Source organism: Centruroides vittatus, unplaced genomic scaffold (assembly GCF_030686945.1).
Source record: "Centruroides vittatus isolate TY-2023 unplaced genomic scaffold, ASM3068694v2 contig_375, whole genome shotgun sequence".
NCBI lineage: Eukaryota > Metazoa > Arthropoda > Arachnida > Scorpiones > Buthidae > Centruroides > Centruroides vittatus.
In genome coordinates, this window is record NW_027122197.1 from 763,337 (window position 1) to 778,545 (window position 15,209).

General features: G+C 27.7%; 1 protein-coding gene across 1 annotated transcript in view; it reads right to left on the bottom strand.

Annotated features, from left to right (window-relative positions):
* The window catches only part of rno (rhinoceros), an 84,037-nt gene that overhangs the window by 4,671 nt on the left and 64,157 nt on the right, over positions 1 to 15,209 (bottom strand). Inside the window, exons 13-17 of the mRNA XM_067270635.1 lie at positions 13,049 to 13,114; positions 10,312 to 10,419; positions 10,105 to 10,238; positions 8,507 to 8,627; positions 8,026 to 8,151 (exon numbers count right to left, since the gene is read on the bottom strand). Of these exons, the coding sequence (XP_067126736.1) occupies positions 8,026 to 8,151; positions 8,507 to 8,627; positions 10,105 to 10,238; positions 10,312 to 10,419; positions 13,049 to 13,114 (555 nt within the window). The remainder of the gene's footprint in view (positions 1 to 8,025; positions 8,152 to 8,506; positions 8,628 to 10,104; positions 10,239 to 10,311; positions 10,420 to 13,048; positions 13,115 to 15,209) is intronic.

Sequence of the window (15,209 nt, forward strand, 5' to 3'; positions counted from 1 at the left end):
TTTTTGTTACTATTTGATATATTTTCTGTAAATTTCAAAAAGTTGCTTAACTTTTTATATAAAAAGAGTTTTTTGAAATAATTTTATATTCTTCCCATGTTTATACTGCAATCTGGTCATCTGACCAGCATGAAAAATCATGCAAATCTGCATTGCAGTTATCACATCACAGTTTCTGATTGAGTAATTTGAATGCATCCGCTCTCCAAGACTGATAGGTAACGGTTTCCTTCAACAGAAAGCTTTGTTCACCTGGCAACCGTGTAAAGACATTACAAAGGACAAAAGACAAAGATCACTCCTAAAGAAATAATTGCCCATCTTCAACAAACTGAAGAAACTGAGTCATGTGATGAAAGTGATGAAGATGCTCGGATGGAGGATTTAGCATTTCAGGTGCTTTCTGATTATTATTCAGAACCAGAGGTAAGTGATGAAGGACCTAAAGAAATTCCAACACATTCATCAGAAAATTACAAAAGTTATGATGGAGCTCTGTGGACACCTGCACCAAGTACACCAGATTTATGTAAAAAATAGTTTCATAATATATTCAGAGTTCAGTCTTGTGCACATGGGTATGCTAGAAATAATGTAGGCAGAAGTATAATTTGTTATTTCAAACTTTTGGTGGATGAGGAAATTATTTGCACAATAAAAACTGTACAGAGGCAGAAGCTCATTGTCAACTGTATAGCCCAATGTGATCCACCAGCTACGAAGAAATAAGTCTTTTCTGTCAATTTTGTATGCTTGTAGCATGATGCATTTTCAATATACAAAAGTTCATAAGCTGTAGTCAGTACACAGAGCTGTGATAATGAATGCAGCATTGAAAACCAGTGATGAAGTAACATTAACAATTTACTTTGCAAAGAAACAGAAAAAAGTGTTGTTACTGAGTTCAAAGCAAAGAATAATTCCAAAAAAAAAAAAAAATCAGAAACCATATTATATTACAATGAAAATAAGGCAAGACTTGACATAGTTGACCAAATGGCAAGGATGTACAGCATAAGAGAATGTTCCAGAAGATGGTCCATGCATGTATTTTATAACATTCTAGGCGTGGCTGGCATAAATGCACATACACTGAATATTTAGATTACAGGAGAAAAGATTACACAAAAACTTTTTAAAAAACTATGTGAAAAATTCAGAATAGCCTACATCAGTAAGAAAAAAACATAACCAAGAAAACCCAACATCCCTATCATCCTTGGAAAAATGAAAAACTAGTCAAGGTCAGTTCTGCAGAAGAAATGTCAATGAAACTGAAGACATTTGCTCAAAATGTAATAAATATACACGTGGTAAGTATAGAATTACTGCTGTCATCTGTATTGAATGTGAAAAAGCAGACAATAACTGAATATCAATACTGTTTTGTTATTTTCATTTACTTTTAGTAATAAAGATGAGAATTAAAAAGAACAGTTTGATCAGATTAAATTTGATAGAAATTTTACAAAAACATCTATTTTTAAGGCAGGTCAACTGACCAGCATGTGGTACTTTAGGTACGCTGAGTTGTCCAGTACTGATAGCGTTAAGTTAGTAATATACAGGGTAATTTTTAAATCATGTAGAACCTACTTTAATAACTTTTCAACTGAATGAGGTAGATATAAAATTCAAAAAGTACTATATAGTACAATGTTTATATTTCTAATGTCAATGATTGATTAATGTTAACAGTCATTTTCAAAATGATGACACTCACTTTAGAACAACATGTGTTTATTGTAAAGAATTATTATCAAAAATTTAATCATCCAATTGATGTGCTATTAGTGTTAGTGGCATTATTGGACTATTCTTCTTCAAAAAGAACGAATTATTTCTGTTGCATATGTTGAATTATTGGAAAAGAAGTTTTATCCCTAAATGCTTGTTGGGCATAAACATTGTCATGTTTAGTTTATGCGAGACGGTGCAAGGCTCCATCACACAAAGCAAGTGTTCAGATTTTCAGCATGTTTGAGAAGAGTGTAATTGGATTAGAGTATGAAAAATATGCTGGTTGTGGTGTGAAGTGGCTGCCTTATAGCCCTGACTTAAAAATATGTGATTTCTTTTTATGGAGCTATCTTAAAGATAGAGTATATCACAATGCTCCTACAACTATTAGAGTTGATAGACATGATAAAAAAAAGAAACAATGGTGATTCCAAGAAAGACCTTTATTACCGTTATCAAATGTTTCAAAAATCATTTAAAAACTATTATTGCAAGCAAAGGTAATCATTTTGAAAACCTAATTCATTAAATGGAAATAAACTCTATATAATATGCTTTTTGAAATTTCTTTTTACCTCATATAGTTGAAAAGTAATTAAGGTTTAAAGTTTTGCATAAATTAAAAATTACCCTATATTACTTACCCTAATATACTTGTAAGTAACTATTCATTATTCTGTCAATTTAGCACAATATATAATACTCTATTTGACTACTTAAAATATTTATTTATATATTATAATAATTAATTATATTTTCCATTAAATTAAAATGCTTTATTCATGTTTGTGTTCAACTCAAAATTTACAAATAGAAATATAAAATCGAAATAAAAATAACTGTTTACAAGATAAAAATGATTTCAGTCTGTGTGATTGGCCTAATAATTGGAAAAAAAAAAAATCTGAAACAAAGATCATAATGGAGAAAATTATCAATATTTTATGAATATTTCTTGAACATATGTTTTATTCGGAACTGGAAACAAATTAAAATATGTATTCAATACAGGTTGGGTGGAAAGTAACTAGACATTGAGAAATATCTATAATTTCTATATTTTTAATGCAACAATGATGATAGCAATTTTTATATGTACTGTACCTTATTAAATGAAAATATGAATGCAAAACTTAAAATTCAACATAAGCACTAGTACCATCCACCAACTTCCTCAAATGACTGATGATTGTAATGTGCATGGACAGCCATTTCTCTGTGCATCTGCAACCAAACCTGTGATTGTGAGCTTTGAATGAATCAAGAATCTGATTGTTTCCAGACAGATTGTGGCATGATGTTCCTTCACCGAACACCATCATCTCTGCACAGCAACCACTGATTTTCAACACCTCATAGTGCACCACAATCTGCAGCAAGTGCAGATTGTGACACACTATGCTCATGAACAGACAAGCAGTTGACTTTTTTTGCCACTGATCTTCTCAGTCTCTTCCCACACCACAAATACAAGAATTATAAAATTCCATTAATTGATGTATGTACAGTACATGCACATGCAAATTTTGATTGCATTATTGTTACAAAAATAATAGCAATTTCTCAATACTTCGTTACTCACCCTGTAGAACCTTCAGTTAAGTAATTATAAGAATAATTACTAGCAAATAGTTATAACTAAATAATGGCAGGAATAAGATAATTGTCATATACAGTCAATTCAGAAGTAAAAATATAAATGAATTGTTATTGAGCAATTATAAAATGTAAATCAATATCAATAGCAAACAAACAATCCATAATAATAGGCACCATTTATGAGGTATATAAGTACACTATAGAAAAAATTGAGTAAATACATATTTTTAATTTTATGCATAAAATACTGCAAGGAGATAATAAAAATAAGATAATTTGCCTAATTCAATCAAGTAAATTTCATGAGTAAAGATATTCCAAATTAAAGAATTTATTAATGAAATAAAACATTGTCTATTATTGACATATACAGAAGTAAAGTAAAAAGTTAAAAAAGCTGCACAAGAAATTAAATTTCCAAAGGAAACATTTCAAAGTATTAATATCATAAAATCTGAGATCTAAATATATCAGGTGATTATAATTAATGTACCCTTATTCAATGCTGTCTGGAAAGATACACACCAGTCCAAACTCAACCAAATTTTGTAAGCTGAAGAATCCAGATACACAGAAGAGATTTCAGTGGAAAAAATCTTAGTTTGCCACTACAGAACTTCTGCTGCTGCAAGTGGTAAAAAATATGTGGCATAACACAAAATGGCTAGGCTATGGACAATTTCTGGGAATAAAACTACTTATAATGCATGAAATATCATTTATATTACTGCACATCAACAGTAAGCATATTGATTTCACTTAAATATGCCTTTCTTGTGAAGCTGTTTAATGAAAACATTGCTATTGTTACACGTGTGAGTTGAGAGCAACATCTTAAGAAAGTGTGTCAAGGCTTTTTGTCATTTGCAGTAGCACAAAGTTCAATAGTATTGAGTTTTAGAACTAAGTTTTTTTCCTGTGAAAATATCTTCCATATACAAAATTTGACCAAGTTTGGACTGCTTACATATCCCTCTAGAAGTGTTAATTAGGGATACTTGAATTATGATCAACTGAAATATTTTTCATAAAGTGAAAGACAGTTACACACAAAGATAAGAAAACAGTAATATGGTAAAACTTGCTAATAAAATATATTTTAAATCAAAAAAATAAACTCTAAATGAAAAATGAGAACCAGAACTTCTAGCAAATTTTCAAGACATCAATACCAGTAACAGGAATAATAGTATAAAAAACAAGAAACACCACAATTAGATAAAGCTGTAACTCTTGCAAACAAAAACAATACACCATTAAAAGTACACAACACTGAATGAATCAAACACAGTACACAAAATACACAGACACCATTAGGCCAATCTTGAGCTTGGAAGGAGCTCCACAGTAGACATCCTGACGATCTCAGCCAGGATCACGTTGACAGAACTGCGTCAAACTTCTGGCTGACTTGCAGCTGTCTGGAGAGACAGAAGGATTCATGATTGCCTTACAAGACAGGTCATAAATACAGGGAACTACAGGAAGTACATTTTAAAGAACACAACACTTGTAGGAAATGCCACATCATGCACAATACTATACAAAATGTCACACAAAGTTAACAGGTTTACCACACGTCAACATAACCAAATGGCAAACAATACATCAAAAGCTTGCAAACAAATAATTACACATTCAGCAACCAAACTTCAAACCCAAAGCAATTAAAAAAAAAAAAAAAAAAAAAAACTCAAAATGTAAGTTATCATGATCAAGCCATAATCACAGACGAAACATCTAGCGCATGGACATACATCACATTCATTAACAAACAAACACATACAACATAGACATGGATGTTCCAAACACCCACAACATACAAAATACATACACTAAAAAAAATTAGTAAATATTCAGAACTTGCTCACGAAATAAAGCATCTTTGGAGAATGGATAAGGTATTTATTGTGCCAATACTCCTTATTTGCAAAGGTGCATACTACATATCTAAAGTCTAGAAAAATTAGGCCTTAACAACAGCACATACTGTATATCACATTACAGAAAGCAACCATACTAAACACATGTCACATAGGAAATTTTTAAATAAATGTATTTAAACATATACATACACAAACAGCATATAAACAAAACATTTGCATTCTATAGTTATGGTCTGTGGTCGGGCATAGCACTAGGCACCAGTATTGACCAAGTAGGATATAGTTAATCCCAGTATACATAACAACAACAACAACAATCTACACCAGACAAAGAAATTTGTAATTCAGAAAAACAAAATAAAGAGTAACTGAAATGAACATAAATTCTTAAAACAGTTCTTCTAAGAGGAAAATAACTGGACAGTGATCAAGTGAAGAGTATTATTAAGCATTGTTACCCATATGGAAAAAAAGAAAACAGTAAACAATGGCTAAATTATGCTGTCAATTAAGTCTAGACATAGCTTTAGTCAATTTAAAAAAAGGAACAAATTAAAATTATCTGAATTTTTTCTGATATAAAAATTAACCAAAAGTTAAGTTCCTACCAGAGAAAAACTAGATAATTAGAATTATTATAATTTCTGATGACTTTATAAAAATTATTTACACTGTTTAATTATCTCTTTTATGCAAAAACCTACAGAACAATGTATATAATGTGATACTCGTTCAAAGTACCCACTGTCTAGAAAAGTTCTTTAGCAATTTGACTAATTAGTTGTGAAAAATGTTAGTCAAATTCAAATTGAGAGTGTTGAGAAAATATGTGAACTAAAGTTTTGAGATTCTCTTTACATTAAGCACATTGTATTGAAATTAAAATCCCCTTAATTTGCAGTTTTTCTGTTTTCTGCTGCTGCAGAAAAAAATAACTGCAAATTAACTTTTAATATTTAAATAATAATTATTTTTACTATAAATTAAATGCAAATTCTTGTTACTCCTTATACAGTCAAACTCTGTTTATCTGGATTTCTGGAATATCCAAATTGGCTTTAACTGTTGTATCTTTTTAAATTTTTACACATTTTGTTAACTAAAAAATTACATCATCTTAATCTATGTTACCTTTTACTTTATCTAACCAAAGAACATTTTTTCCAATTTTCCTTTGTTTAATGTAAAATCAAAAATTTTTACAATTTTAAAAATTCTGATGAAATAGAACTGCAGATACTAACACAATATCCTAATTTGACTCCATGCAAATTATGGAATATCCACTTATTTTCTTAGCATTTCTAATCAAACTATTATAATTATCTCTTAAACAAAATTTAGATGTTTATACATTACCAACATATAATAGTAGGTTTATATTTATAATGCATGTAAATAGAGAAATAAGAATGTTTTTTAAGCTGTGATGCAACTTCTCAAACAGAAATTACATAATCTGTACAATAAACATAAAACAAAGATAATATATTTAACTTTTAGCTCTGTCTTTCCATCACAATACAAAGTTAATAAACATTTCTGTTTTTGCACTAAACAGGAGTGATGAAGAATAATAGTTAATGGTTAGACTAAGCTAAGTTAATAGTTGAAAACAGTACATTAAATTGTTATGCACAGTTTATTTTAGTCATTATGTTCTAATTCTGCAGCCATAAAACAGTAAATAATATTTTCAAAACTAAAAATTACAGAAAAACATATTTGGTTAAATAATATAGTTCTTGTTACATAAGATAATGCTTGTTGTAGTATTTAAGTGTGTGTTTAGTAATTACACAATTACTAAAAATGCTTAACCTTCACACTACCAAGGGAGGATACTTTGTATCCACCATGTCTTATTTTATTTATTCATTCTACTAATTGTGCAGTTAATATTCTGAAAAATATAATGCTTGTTAAATATGCTGAGCTTAAGCATACAGTTTATGGTGATTTGAGTACTTTATGGAGATATGATTTCTCAAAACTTTTTTCTGGTGAGCCCACTTAATAAAAGATACAAATAATGTTTTGACTTTGAGTAAAGGTTTCTTCTTCCAATAGTGAGACTAGTGATCTTTATTATGTCTTTTTTAAATAACCACAATGAACAGAGCCAAAGATTAAAACAATTCACTTTATTTATAAAGTCTTACTATTGGAAGAAGAAACCTTTATTCATAATTATATCCATTCCATTTTAATTAATAATTATTAAACAGTTTACAAATGTTTTAACTTATTGTGCCCAGTCAGCAGTAAGAGGATGTTTTCTGCTTTTTCTGGACTTTTTAGGTTATTGTTTCTTATTCAGAGTGCACATGAGTCAATGTAGATGTTCCAGTGCATATATTAATGTTGTTACATATATTATGTCTTTGTCTAATTTGACAAATACATAATATATATAAGCAATTAAGAACAAGAAGTATGTATTTTCATGTTGTTAGTCTACTTGTATAATGTATTGGTGCAGTTTTTTAGCAATACAACAATAGCATTGCTTGTATTTTAATTAAACTGGAAAATAAACAGGTTTTCTTGGCTACATAAATGTTTATCATTCAATCCAACATTAATTTTTATTTCTTTTGCCAAATATAGTTATTTCTTAAAGGTGATCACAGAATGCTCCTCATTTGTAATTTGTGCTACAAAAAATATCCTGATAGTTTGAGAGTTAATATATAATAAATAAAATTTGAAACCATATGATTATTAGAAAATTCTGTTTAAAGTTTTATATCTTAACTAGTTTCAGTAATCTATAATAATAAATTATCACAAAATTTACCCTTTCTAAGTCTTGTCGTAAATGAACAAACATTTTCATTCTTGCATAAATACTATCATATTCTTTAACTTCCACAGGTTCTACCATTTGTGATTTTGGCATAATTAATGGTTTATTAAAATTGGCCTAAAAATAAATTAAAATTTAATTCAAAAGATTGTACAGAGATATTGAATACTTTAAGTATTGTTATTCAATACATGTAATTATAATTAAATTATATTCAAATTTTTCTTTAAGAAATTCCATTATTAACATTTAAACTTTTGATCAATTAATTATCCAAGAGTTTCACTGAAAGAAATTTTTTAAAAAGCATATTTATGATTAGTATTTTGATGACATTTTGATAAAATCCATATAAATCTATAAGGAGGAAAAAAAACCTCTTAAAAAAAATTCCTAAATATCTTTTGCTACATTAAATGCACATGCAAGAAACCTTATTTGGATTTTAAAAGTTAACCACTAATTAACTTACCCTTCTTTTCAATTTCCAATACTGATAAACAAAATCAACAATTGTTGTATTTAATTTCAAAGCTTGAGCAACTTCATTAATATTAACATATTTATAGAATTCCGCCTCCATATTTTGCATCCTATAATTAAAAAAAATTAAAATTATGCATATGGTTGATTGAAGTAATTAAATAATATTACTACTTTTATTATAATTTTTAACATATACATATAAAACATTGAAACTTTCTAAAATGATTCAATCCAAAAAAAAATACACAACAAAAAGTAACCTTTCTTCATTTCTATCAAAAATTTTATGAAATAGATAAATGTTTAGCCTAATTTAAGGGAAACATCAAGTCTTATCAAAATCCTAACACCAATTTCATACATTCTATATGGACTGCCAAGGTGTCCATCAATTGATTTACATATTTAAAGTTCAGGATTTTACAGATATTAAAATTATAAAAATGTCATACTAATTCTATATAAGGATGAATAATAAAATCATAAAATCACATTTGGCCACCATGTGGCCTTGTCTGGGATTATCATAAAAAGACTGCCAAGCTGCTGATAATGATTTGCCATCCTTATAATTGATGCAATCTCCTTTCATTGTTACTTTGAATATCTCCAGTATTTCTGAAACTCCTATATGGTCATTGTTAAAGCCAAAATTAATTTAGCCTCTTTGAGATTTGCTTTAACTCCACATTTATGGAATAACTGACTAATGCAATGATCAGCTTATTTTTTCAATGTTATATTTATGTTCTTTTATTCTACTGTTGAGTGATCTATTGATAGAGCTTATGTACACTAAACTGTGTCTAAATCTCATCTGACAGACATATGATATACTCCTGATTCTCTGGATAAATCCATACTATCCTCACCATTACACAATAGTTTATACACTGATGTTTTGAAACAAAATCTAACATTATAATATACTTATCATCAGACAACATAATCTCATTTAATTTCACTGCTAACTTCTGTGGATCAGTAATCATGAACTCATAATCTTACAGATAATCATCCACGATTATATGCACCCTTTTTCTAATAGATATGTGGAGATCCGGCCTTATCTACTCTTAAGTATGAGCTGTTTCTCCAGCTTGCGTGTTTTTGCAAATACAAAAATAAAAAAGCTAGGAGATTTAACTATCATATTATTCAAACATATAACCTTAGTCAAAGTTTTATGTGTAAATCTAACCACACAGTATTGTAAGATGTCTACAAAATCACTATTTACCTCTGCACATTCAGTTGATACATTGGTTGAAAATCAAATCCATTAATTTTTTACAATTTTAAAATTCATAGAAAAGTAATGAATTTGATTCAAAATTCTGAATTGTAAGTTAATATTAGAATTAAATATGATTCTAACCAAAAAAAATTGTTTCTGTTTTATTTTTCGAAAAGTATTTTCCTTTAGAAAAAGCATTATACTTTTATCGTCATTTACTGGAGATTGTGTGCATAACCTTAATAAAATTACCTTAATAAAAGAAACCACATACTATTGTTATTATTATGAATGTTTATTACTATAATCAATAATAATGATAAAGTATAAAAAAAAGTTATATTTACTTTGCCATTCTAGCATTGGCTTTTTCTTCACTTGACATTTCTAATTCTCTTTTATTGCTCTTCCTATCTACTGAACTCTTTGTATCATCAGAATGAAGACCCTTTTTCTCTTTGGTATGTTTTGAACAATATGACTAAAAAATAAAAGTAATTATGCATATAAATTTCCAAACCACATTACATAAATATTTATATATATATATATACTTTTAAATCAACATCATCTTCTTCTTCTTCTCCATCAATGATAGCTTTCATTGCAAGTCCATGTTCAAAGGCACATGTTACATGATAAGCTGTTTTACATGTTTTAACCTTAAAAGAAAATATGAATAGTTAGAAATAATAAATAAAATAATTATTAACAAAATTATTTATCAACATTAGTTTCTTTGTATTCAATAAAATGAAATATCTTCCTGAGGTATCCATCTTAAAAAAAACCTAGTACCTTATGTTTATAAACATATTAAATTAGAGAATATCAGTAAAACTTTTGCAGAATTGACTTTTGAAGATGCTAATTTGTTTTTTGTATTAAAAGTAAGCAAAGTTAAACACTCTTTGAATGTTAAGAAATTTGCTTTCAACACTTAATAATAATTATGAGAGCAAAAATTAAATTAAATTTATCTAGAAGATTGACCAATACAATGTGAAATCTAGTAATTGTGTCAATACATACAAATTAAGTATTTTTGAAAGTCATTATTTGAGTCACATCACTATGGAACAGGAAGCCATGATCTATTATGCAGTTGGAAGTTAAAGTATATAAAATATTGATCTTTAAACTATGTTCCAAATGACAGAATATGGAATGAAAACACTTTCATTTCAAAACAAAAAAGTTCAAATCTCAGGCTTCTGCAGCATAAGTGATGGAGCAATCTCAGTGTAAGACTGTTAATGCTACACTGTATACAGAAATATTAGAATCAAATATGAACTAGATATTCGACGACTTTATTACAAAAAAACAAGAATTTCAGAAGAGCCAGGACCTTCGTTACAAAAAATTAACTTTACATTTCTGTGTGCATATGTTTGTGTGTTATTTAACATAGAGTAAGTAGAGATAGGGGAACACGCAGCCGAAAATAAACATGTTAAAATGACCTCGTTTAACGCTGTTTTGTTTAGCGTTTGTTTTGTCTAGGAACGCATCCCCGCGTTAAGCAGGGTCTTGCTGTACATTTATTCTAATATAATAAATGAATTATTTGATTTAAATCTATAAAAGTCATGTTTGTCAAATATATTTTTATTAATGCATATATCTATTAACAATAACTTAGTTTTAAATGAATAAAACACACTTTTCTAATAGCATTTCAATATTTAATTACATTTGAAATAATAAATTTGCATGTATATGATAAACATACCAGTTTTTGAATATCTTTTCTATAAATTTAAGTATGTAACTGCTATAAATGCATATACCACATTCAAAGGTGCTTCACTGGCAGAGCAAACACTTCAATATCAGAACACAAACACAGTGGTACCTTGTACTTCAAATGCTAAATTTGACAAAAACTTGCTTTGGAGTTCAAATGATGCTTCAAAGTTCAAACTGCAAGCGCAGTGAAAAATGCACTTGAAGTGTAAAATAGGCTTCTGAACAAAGAATATAATCACATTCTTTAAAAAATTGACAATCTCATATTAGCAATAATGTGTTAAATTTCACAACCATTACAATTAAATTCACATCTATGTTAAGTAACAACTGTTAAAAATATACAAAAACTTTCTGTTCAACCCACTACAACCTGTACTTATTAATCATAGCATCCAATAAGTGTGTGGAAGCAATGAAGCTTAAGAGAAGGGCTGGAATATCGACGATTGAGATGATAAAGGAATCACAAAGCACAAAAGTGATGAATTATGTAAAATCTGACTACCATGTTTAAATGTCAAAGTCAATGGTGTGCGACCAATAAATGCAATTTTTATTTTATAATACGGTATTTACCTATTTTATTTACTGTTTTTGTGTTTAAATTTATTATTAGGGCATTTAATTGAGTTATTTTTACTTAAATTTTGTGTATTTGCTGTTTTAAATTTATCAAAATGAGTAGTTTAGGTACTCTAAACTACTCATTTTGGAAATGGATTAATTCGTTTTGTGTTAATTTTAATAAGAAAAATGGCTTCAGACTTTGAACTGCTTCGTAGAATGAATTAAATCTGAAGTATGTGGCACCAATGTAATTAATTTATGAAATTATGCTTTAATCATAAAAATAAGATCAAAATTAATATAATAGGGAAAAAAACAACTTTTAACATCAAAATATAATTAAGAGTGTAAGAAGAAACATAAGAGAATATATTAGGAACAAAGTATATTAATGAATGAACACACAAAACATAAAACAAACTGCTTAATTCAGTAAACCAAAAATTCATTTAATATTATTTTTAAAAAGCTGTTTGATTCAATATAGAGAAGACTTGAAATATATTCCTAAATGCAGAACTGAATCTGGTCTTTAAAAATGGAAATATTTCTGAAGAAAAATTTTTGGCTTCCTGAATTATGCAGTTTGTTTTATGTAATTATTATGGTACCAAGTAAATTAGGATCATTTTAATTACTGAATGAGAGAGAATGAAAATAAAAGTAACCTTAAAATAAAACTACATTTTAAAAGAAGTTTCATGTTGCACTATACTACCTCTTATGATCTGAGCATTGGTGAAGATCATGCAAAAATGTCTAAATTATTGAGATATAAACCAAGTAAGAAATTGGATCATGTTATTTGTCAAGTTTTGGAATTGTCTTTTTTTTTTTTTTTTTTTTAAATATTATTTGATTTTCTCTTACTAAATGTGGCTATTAAATTAAATAATATAATATTAATTTATAAATATTAATTAATACTATATTATCTCATCTAAATGTAAACAAAAAAGTAATACTTACTGAACACTGAATACATGCTCCAATTTTTTCTCGACACAAAGAACAAACTAAAGACCATCTACTTGCCTGGAAAAAACATTCATGATTTATAATTTAACAATTAGTAATTCGTAAATTTTAAGAAAAATTACATTTAAGAATGTACATATTAATATACAGTTTCTTAACATAAGAAAGTATATTTAAGTAAATCTTTGTTTTTTACATGTTCTTTTATAGTTTTATATGATAGATCACAATACAATTTTGCTAGCATTTAACCTCACTGCACAATTGATACATCTAATATCAGCATAAATTTAACTCTGTACAACATGTACTGTACAGTACCACAGACAGTTATTGGAATCAAAAGAAACTTTAAATCAAACTTATACGTCAAAAATGATTTTTTACCCTTTTAAAACTGGAAAAACATTGACTAATATTTGGGCCAATACGGTGATTTTATTCAACAAATTTATCAAGTTTATATGATTAATTTGAGTTTTAAGTTAAAAATATTGTTTTTTCTAATAAAAGTATCATCATAATATTAAAAATATTTATCATAAATATTCTTATTCTTACCATAGCTGAAATAAATTTTTTCTATTATTTACAAACTTAAATTTTACCACATTTATCTTGAATGATATTCTTAAGTTAAAATAAAATTAAATAAATTATATTATTTAATATATACTTTCTCTAACAGTTATCAAATTGCTTTTGTTGAATCCTATGAATATAAAGGACAAGAGGTAATGATATACATATAGTACAGACAGGAGGTACAAGAAAGAAAGAGCGTGACTAAGATGGATAGACTATGTAGGCAGAGATTTTGTAGTACCCAATGAAAGAACTGGAGAAATACTTCAAAAAACATAGAAACTTGAAAAAAGATTGCTTAGGAAGTTCAAAGCCTACCCTGAGCTGTCAAGCCAATAGTGATTATGAAAATAATATAATACAGAAAGTCAAAATATTACCTTCTAATTAAAGTTTTTATGATTAATTTGATTTTAAGTTGAAAATATTGCTTTTTCTAATAAAAGTATCATAATATTAAAAATATTTATCATAAATACTCTTCTTCTTACTGAATTTTAAATAATGATAATTTACATATTCTTGGGGGGTGGTGCCGACTGCCGACATATTTTTTAGCAAAGCTTGTCTATGGTTTTTAACCTACTTTAAAATTAATTGTTTTGGATTCTGAACAAGTCCCATGATATGAAAATTTATTAATTGTTTCATTTTGGAACTAATTATTTGTCTTCTGATAATGGCTGGAATAGAACCCAATCCTGGTCTTCTCCCCCGTTCCCCTCAAATGATCTGTCACTCCAATATGCAAAAGGGGAGCAAGACCGACCTCAGAAAGAAAGTGTTAAAGAATTAAGTACAGAACATCAAGAGAAAGAAATATTGAGGAAAGATTTTTTACAGTTTGAAGAGGAATCTGTTGGATATAATTCTGAAATTATTAAACCTTCGAAAATTTCTGAATATTTTGAACCATTATCTGCTAAGGAATCTCAGATACAAACAGACTCACCATATTTGTTAGTATCAATTTATGAATTGATACAAAACAATTTCTCACAGTTGAATCAAGACATACAAGGCATTAAGAAAGAGCTCCATCGTTTGAAGGAAGAGAATAAAAAGCATCAAGGAGAAATGGAGAAATTATTGCAAGAAATGGAAAAATTAAATGCACTAGTTAAGTACAATAATCATCTAAAAGGTATGTTGGAGTTTGAAATAGATAAACTAATTAATGAAAAAACTAAAAACACTATTATTGTTATAAACTACCCTTTTACTTCGACTGATTATATAAATGAAATTAATCAATTTATTAGAGAGATATTAGAAATTGAAAACTGTTCCTTAGAAAGTTTAATTAGGTTAAATGATAAAGATATTAATCCTAAAAATAACATTAGATTCTGAATATAATAGAAGTCTAAATCTAAAAAATTTTTGGAATTTAAGAGCTAAATTTAACAATGAAGAGAATAGGAAAATGATTTTTTACTACCGATCTTTGTAAGAGATCTAGAGCAAGACGAAAAAAATTATTGCCTATAACCAAAGAAAGAAAAAAAGGAAATAAAATAGTTATTAGAGACAATTATTATATTCAAGACAAGAAAATATTTACTTA